General features: G+C 47.6%; 1 protein-coding gene across 1 annotated transcript; it reads left to right on the top strand.

The window, feature by feature from the left end:
• Nucleotides 1-351: 351 nt before the first annotated feature.
• Nucleotides 352-6,959, top strand: RAB39B (RAB39B, member RAS oncogene family). Its single transcript, XM_003135517.6, has 2 exons — nt 352-764; nt 4,152-6,959. The coding sequence occupies exons 1-2, from the start codon at nt 550-552 to the stop codon at nt 4,576-4,578; spliced, it is 642 nt and encodes a 213-aa protein (XP_003135565.1). The 5' UTR covers nt 352-549; the 3' UTR covers nt 4,579-6,959.
• The last annotated feature ends 386 nt before the right edge of the window (nt 6,960-7,345 follow it).

Genomic DNA, 7,345 nt, shown 5'->3' with positions numbered 1-7,345 from the left:
TCTTTTCATAGAAATACACGTGGAAGAATATATACCAAACGGTTAATATCTTTGGGGAGGTAGGCAGCAGATAATTATAGACTTTCGTTTTTGTGTATATTGTTGTATTGTTTCGTTAGTGTTAATGAAGGCTTATTAACTTTTGCAATTTGAAAGACAGAGAATACTTCTAATTTAAAAAGAAAGGATGAGTGGAGGAACGCGAAAGGAAAGGACTGAGCTGTTTTCGAGGCCATTTCTGTGTGCGCTCCTCTTACAGACAGTGCGGCCCTTGGAGTCGCCTCTACATGGAGAATTACAGTAGCCCTGTTGTCAGTGATGAGTCAGAGTGCGTGGTGCTGATGCTGCTGCCATTTCATCACCTCTGCGAGCGCAGCATCCATCCCTCTGCTCTCTCTGCTCCTGGGCCTACCTCGCCTCAGGCTTCCAGGCCAACGATGCGCTCGCGGCCGATCTAGATCAGGACCCAGCCGCACTCTCCGAGGCCTCGGCCGGGCGCCCCGTCTCGCCGCGCACGGCCCGGGGCACGGAGACCTGCCGAGCCCAGCCATGGAGGCCATCTGGCTGTACCAGTTCCGGCTCATTGTCATCGGGGATTCCACGGTGGGCAAGTCCTGCCTGATCCGCCGCTTCACCGAGGGCCGCTTTGCCCAGGTTTCAGACCCTACAGTGGGGGTGGATTTTTTCTCCCGTCTGGTGGAGATCGAGCCAGGAAAACGCATCAAGCTCCAGATCTGGGATACTGCGGGTCAAGAGAGGTTCAGGTGGGAGCGCAGCCTGGGCCCTCGAGCAGTGGGAGGGTCTTTGGGGCTTGCACAGAGACCTGGAGGAAAGAGGACTTCCTGGTCTTGGTCCGGGGGCGGAGGATGGGTGCCCTAAGGGACAAAACCCCGGGGTCTGAGGGTTTCTGCTCAAGCCCACCTTCAGCTAGCTGGGAGTTCAGCGCAGGGAAAGATGTGCCGTAGCAGAGAAGGCCAGTCAATAGTACACCCAAACTCCACCAAGCTGCCCCTGGATGACTAATAAACTAGCTGGAGGCAATCTCTGCAGTTCATCAGTTTCCATCCCCGGGCTACATTTCAGAAATGTTCCCAGGTCATCCTAACATAACTGACAGACATAGAGATAAAGAGAGCTAGATATAAATATAGACACACACAGATACTGATGGTCCAGTCCTTCTTGCAAGCAGCACGCATTCAATGATCAGCCACTATATGCCAGACAGTGCACTTGTTTCTGGGGAAACAGCCTGAGGAAACTCATGCAAGGGGATGATGCCATGTAAACAAACAGGCACAGACAGTTCCCTCTTGGAACTTCTGTGCTAGCATGGGGCGGGGAGCAGATCAGCAATTACACAAAATGAGTGCCCCGTTCATATGTGTGTGCCCGCTGCCTCCGTAACACTTAGCACATATTGAAAAATCAACGAGCAGGTTTAATTTTCTCTTAACAATCCTTTGCTTCCCTTTGTGGTATTATGTCCTTTGTGATCATACGTGTGAACACAGATGAGGGTAGGCTAACGGAGAAGATGGGGCCTGATGAGTAAGATTACCAAAGCAAAGACAGGTGCGCGAGAGAGCGGGGCACACAGAAAACTTTGAGCCAAAGCCAGGTAGAGCAACAGGAACTAGATCAAGAGGATGCAATAGCTCATGTTTGGGATCATTCCTTCACTTACCTACTGAACACTAACTGAGCATAGAAGATGCTGGGTAGGCGGTTGACGAGGGACTTGGGAGAAAAGCAAATTTCAAACTTGAGTTGTCTCCACCTCCCCACCTGCGCAGACAGCCTCGTACATGTTCCCTTTGAACTTGTGACTGCATTTCTCATACTCCAAGTGAAGAACGGTATCTTTCCTGTTTGTTGGAATTTCTTTCTGTATGGACAGGCTTTTCATAGCCACTGATTATGATTTATTGGGTGATATTTCCAACATTTATTCATATATTAAGAACAGTAATCCTTTTCTGTCACGGATATTGTAAAATATTTCCCCAGTTTTGCATTTGTCCTTTAAGTTTGTTTAGGACAATTTTTATGTATGGAAGGCTTTAATTTATGTAGCCTTATGTTGTACTTACAAAGGGCTTGGCAACTTTCTAAATATTCACAAAACCTTAATCATGTATTTCGAGTTTTGACCACAGCTTGCTTAGTGATTTCTTAAACCAAGCTGTTCATGAATCCAAGTATTTGTCCATGTCGAATTTTCTGCTACCCCTACAATTCTCCATGAATCTTCAAACATAAGGGAATTAGGAATGCTTTCAGTTTCCAGGGCTGATTTGCCTGGTTCTGGAGACTTGAACTCATTCGTGTGGTTTGTTAGCTTGGGCTTTAATTCCTTGGACAGTGTTTGTTCTGCCCTAACCCTTAAGCTATCGAGTCCTTCATTGCTCATCTTCTTCGTCCAGGAAGACAGAAAAACTTAAAAAATGCATAGATCAGAAAGCACGGTAAAGTAAGTTATTGTACAAGCAAATAGTTCTACACCCTCCAATATGCTCTAAGAAAAGTACCGTAGTGCATATTTATAATGAAGCTCCTCAAATCACGAAGTTAAGATACACGAGGTTTCTTCTGTTTAAGTACAGAAACTTAAACTACAGGTTTTAGAAATATTCGAATCAGGAGTTCCCGTCATGGCGCAGCAGAATCGAATCCGACTAGGAACCACGGGGTTTCGGGTTCGATCCCTGGCCTCGCTCGGTGGGCTAAGGATCCGGCTTTGCCGTGAGCTGGGGTGTAGGCCGGCAGCTACAGGTCCCATTGGACCCCTAGCCTGGCAACCTCCACATGCCACAGGTGCGGCCCTAAAAAGACAAAAGACAAAAAAGAGGAAGAAATATTCGAATCACATTGCTATAAACAAGCCATATCATTTTAAGGGGAAGCTTTGGTGATTGAGGCAATATTTCCCAGCCGGTGGCGCCTGAGTCCCAGCCTCTCTGAAATGTGTCAGAATGTAAGGTCCACAGACCCTTCGCCTAAGGACTCTGCAGACCATTCCACGTGGCTGGGAAAAGAAAAAAGGAAATTGCGTTTCTCCTTGCAGAAGCCACAGAGGGCCCCGTTTGGTTAAAATAAACTAATCATCATAATAACAAGACAAACATGGTCAATATCATAAATCCATTTTTAGTTTTTAAAAAATCCTGTTTCGGAGTTCCCGTCGTGGCGCAGTGGTTAACGAATCCGACTAGGAACCATGAGGTTGCGGGTTCGGTCCCTGCCCTTGCTCAGTGGGTTAGGGATCCGGCGTTGCCGTGAGCTGGGGTGTAGGTCGCAGACGGGCTCGGATCCCGCGTGGCTGTGGCTCTGGCGTAGGCCGGTGGCTCCAGCTCCGATTCGACCCCTAGCCTGGGAACCTCCATATGCCGTGGGAGCGGCCCAAAGAAATAGCAAAAAAAAAAAAAGACGAAAGGACAAAAAAAAAAAAATCCTGTTTCAACGACTCTAACTTGCAGTGAGCTCTCTAGGTCGCAGCATAATTTTTTTTTTCTTTTGTCTTTTGTCTTTTTGTTGTTGTTGTTGCTATTTCTTGGGCCGCTCCCGCGGCATATGGAGGTTCCCAGGCTAGGGGTCCAATCGGAGCTGGAGCCACCGGCCTACGCCAGAGCCACAGCAACGCGGGATCCGAGCCACGTCTGCAACCTACACCACAGCTCACGGCAACGCCGGATCGTTAACCCACTGAGCAAGGGCAGGGACCGAACCCGCAACCCCATGGTTCCTAGTTGGATTCGTTAACCACTGCGCCACGACGGGAACTCCCGCAGCATAATTTAACGTCCATTATTAATACTTTATATCCCACTTGGCAGAAGATGGGGTCTCGCTCGGTTATTCCGACATGGGGCGGGGAGGTCGAGAGCTGTGGCTCTATTTACCTAAATCGAGGGGAAAAGCCTGTACGTCTTGTCCAGGAGATGCCATCTCCAAGTCTGGCTCAGCTGAACATTCAGGTATCATTACTATGATAGAAGGAGCTCTGTATTCCTCTGTTTAAAAAAAAGCCCGATCATTTTCGTCCAAGGACTGTGTCACTAACTAGAGACAGGAGGGTACACCGCTGGAGTTCACTGAAATGCAGGCGTTTGGCCCTGGCCTTTACTCTTTCCTTCTCTCTTGTGTTTTAGATCCATCACTCGGGCCTACTACAGGAACTCAGTCGGTGGTCTCCTCCTATTTGACATTACCAACCGCAGGTCCTTCCAGAATGTCCATGAGTGGTTAGAAGAGACCAAAGTCCACGTTCAGCCCTACCAAATTGTTTTTGTTCTCGTGGGTCACAAGTGTGACCTGGATACACAAAGGCAAGTGACTCGCCATGAGGCAGAGAAACTGGCTGCTGCCTACGGCATGAAGTACATCGAAACCTCAGCCCGAGACGCCATCAACGTGGAGAAAGCCTTCACAGACCTGACCAGAGACATCTATGAGCTGGTTAAGAGGGGGGATATTACCATCCAAGAGGGCTGGGAAGGGGTGAAGAGTGGCTTTGTACCAAACGTGGTTCACTCTTCGGAAGAGGTTGTCAAATCCGAGAGGAGGTGCCTGTGCTAGTCGGCCCTTTAGTCCCCGACTTGCCGCCTCCTGCCTGAACTTCAAAGGGGTCGGAGCGCCGTGTGACTCGAGAGCCTCCTCCCAAGGGGCCCTCTGACGGGCGCAGGGTGGGGGGCTGGCTGGGGGAGCCTGGGTGCTTGACCGAGACTGCTCTGCGGGCCGCCTGTCGCGGAGCTAGGTTTGGGGAGCTAGGTCCCAGGAAGGCTCAGCCACAGACAGGACAGCGACCTCTTGGTGTTTCGGCTCGTTCATAAATGACATGTGAAGGGGAGAAAAGCGTCACGTTGGCAACAATGAGAAAAACAAAACGGGCAAAAAACCCATGAGATCACCTCGATCGGTGAGGATGTGCTACAGCGAACGCGTGTGCTGTGCGGGGTGGAAAGGTACCCGTCCGCTTCTAAGCAGCTCGCCTGCAAAAGGAGGGCTGGGGACCAGCTATGCACTAAAACCCCGCCGGTCAAGACGGTGTGAATGCGAAAGCGGAGGCCATTTGCACGCTGTCGTGGTCACATTTTTAAAAAGTACGCCCTTGTGATCGAATAACCAGCTGTGTGTGAGAAACGGTCCCGGGCAGAGTGTCAGGCCAGCAGCCGCGGGAAACACTCCCACCCGAATGTCCTGCCCTCTCCCCGTGCCTGGGCTTGCGCCTCCCTGGCACGTGCAGCCCCCAAGTAAACAACCCACCCATGTCTTCAGGTACCCGGCGGCAACCACACAGGGACTGCCTTGGAAAAGAGCCCCGAGGGCCTGCTTGGCAGGAGGCGCGGCCACCCCTGCACACACGTCAGGGTTATTCCAATTACCGACTTGTTCACTATAACAGGCCGTGAGGTTTCCGTCCCCATTTTACAAGAAGCGAAAAATAGTAAAAAACTAGGAGGCAGGAGACGCACTTGGCCCAGGTGAAGGTCTCCTGACTCCTGGTTCTGGTTTTACTGCACATCCTGCTGTCCGATGAATAAACTGTTACTGATTTGTTTACTTTGCAAGAGACATGCCTGTAAATAAATATCCTCTACCCGTTAGGATATGTTTCCTCTTTGATTACACCTCAGCTATAATCCCGAGGGAACCTGTGGACGGATCGAAGGTCAAGCCCACTCAGGGACTATTGACCAGAGGATTTTCCACGAGTGAGTAGCCGCACAACTGGAAACACATGACAACTGTGTGTGCGCTGTACGTGTTCGTAGCCCTGAAACACAGCGGATACCTTACGGAAGGGAACCAAGTACAGCACTGGGGAGTGGGGTGGGCATAAAATACTCGCCTCCCAGTGACCTTGGCCACTTGTTTGCCGTATAACACTGGGTTCCTGTCTACCTTGGAAAGCCAGCTCCTAATCCTCAGGTGAACAGCCAGCCAACTGCATCCCAAAACTGGAATGGTTGGCTTGAGGTTCCGTTCGATTCTTGAAGAGGTGATGCTTTAAATTAATTTTTGAATTGTAGCCAGTTCAGCTAGGCAAAAGCCATACTTTTCAGTGTAAGAACCCAATTCTGATTTAGAGTCAGAGTTCTCACATCCATTGTGATAGGCTAGGAAAGCCTGAGGACGGTGAATTGCTTTGAAATATGGTATCGACCTTCCTGATGAATGTAACTGAATCTGACATTTTGAGGATTTACTTCAGCCAGAATAAAGAAGCCAAATAATAAAAATGATGGAAACAAACCACCTTGGACCTACCTGCGACATCAGCTCCAAGGAAACCAGTCATCACCTCTACGTTCATTTAACGCGACCCGGCTTAAGCAGAGCAATTCAGGTGCCATTTTTTTGGTTGTAGAAGGCAAATAAAAGATAATAAATAATTTGGGTGAACACAGAGTTTCCTCAATTACAATACCAAATTACGTTTAGATGATTCTGAAAGCAAGATTATCCAGTGGATAAATGAGAGTTGACTGGATTCTGTCAGTTCAAAAAAAAAAAAAAAAAAAAGATAGAAACAAACTCTCTGTACTTTTCTTCACTTAAATAACATCATATGTATACTTTTCCCATTCCTTGCATTTTTAGGCAGGTTTAAAAATACTCAGCATAGACCCAGCGGAAGTGGCTGAGCTTAATTGCTTAAACAAGTTCTAGAAATTTTAAAAGTCTTTTAAGTAGAATTCAGTGCTGTCGTCACTGAAGTAAGTGGGTTTTAGGAAAGGTGTGAAAAAATCAGGTATTAATACAATATTAAGGATAGAGCTTTAGAAGCTCTCTTACTGCATGTTGGATTAGATTGTCTCATATTCCCGAAAAAAAAATGTACTGTTTCCTTTTCCTCACTTTGTCGTGCACTGTAATGAAATGTGAAAAAAAATGTTTTCTTCAGCTGTATGTGAATGAAAATATGCCTGTATTTAGTAAAACGATCGATTATGTGACTGTTGGGGTTCCAAGTGTGTGTTATAGCTGTTTGCAGAGGAGGCCGTCTCCAGAGTGTAGAAGCCACTAGCAAGAATACCCGTTAGGTGTGACGTGTACTATGCGCCACAATATTCACCAGGATGCCAAAGCCAGAAAGAGCATATGATCCACAGGCCGGGAAATCTCATACCACTTTTGGAAATGTTGCTTCTGTCATGCCTAAATCTGAATCATTGCAATTTTTAGTCAAAGATCTTTTTGAGATTTTAATCATTTTTATTAAATAGCTCCTAAAGTGTTTTCTTTGTTTTTAATTGAAGTATAGCTGATTTGCAGTATTATGTTAGTGTCAGATACACAACACAGGGACTCAGTATTTTTATAAATTATACTCCACTTAAAG

The sequence above is a fragment of the Sus scrofa genome, chromosome X (assembly GCF_054392235.1).
Source record: "Sus scrofa isolate SSC_HxYL_T2T_F1_AM1 chromosome X, Sscrofa_HxYL_maternal_Yorkshire_Landrace_v2.0, whole genome shotgun sequence".
NCBI lineage: Eukaryota > Metazoa > Chordata > Mammalia > Artiodactyla > Suidae > Sus > Sus scrofa.
This window is presented reverse-complemented; position numbering and strand designations above follow the sequence as displayed.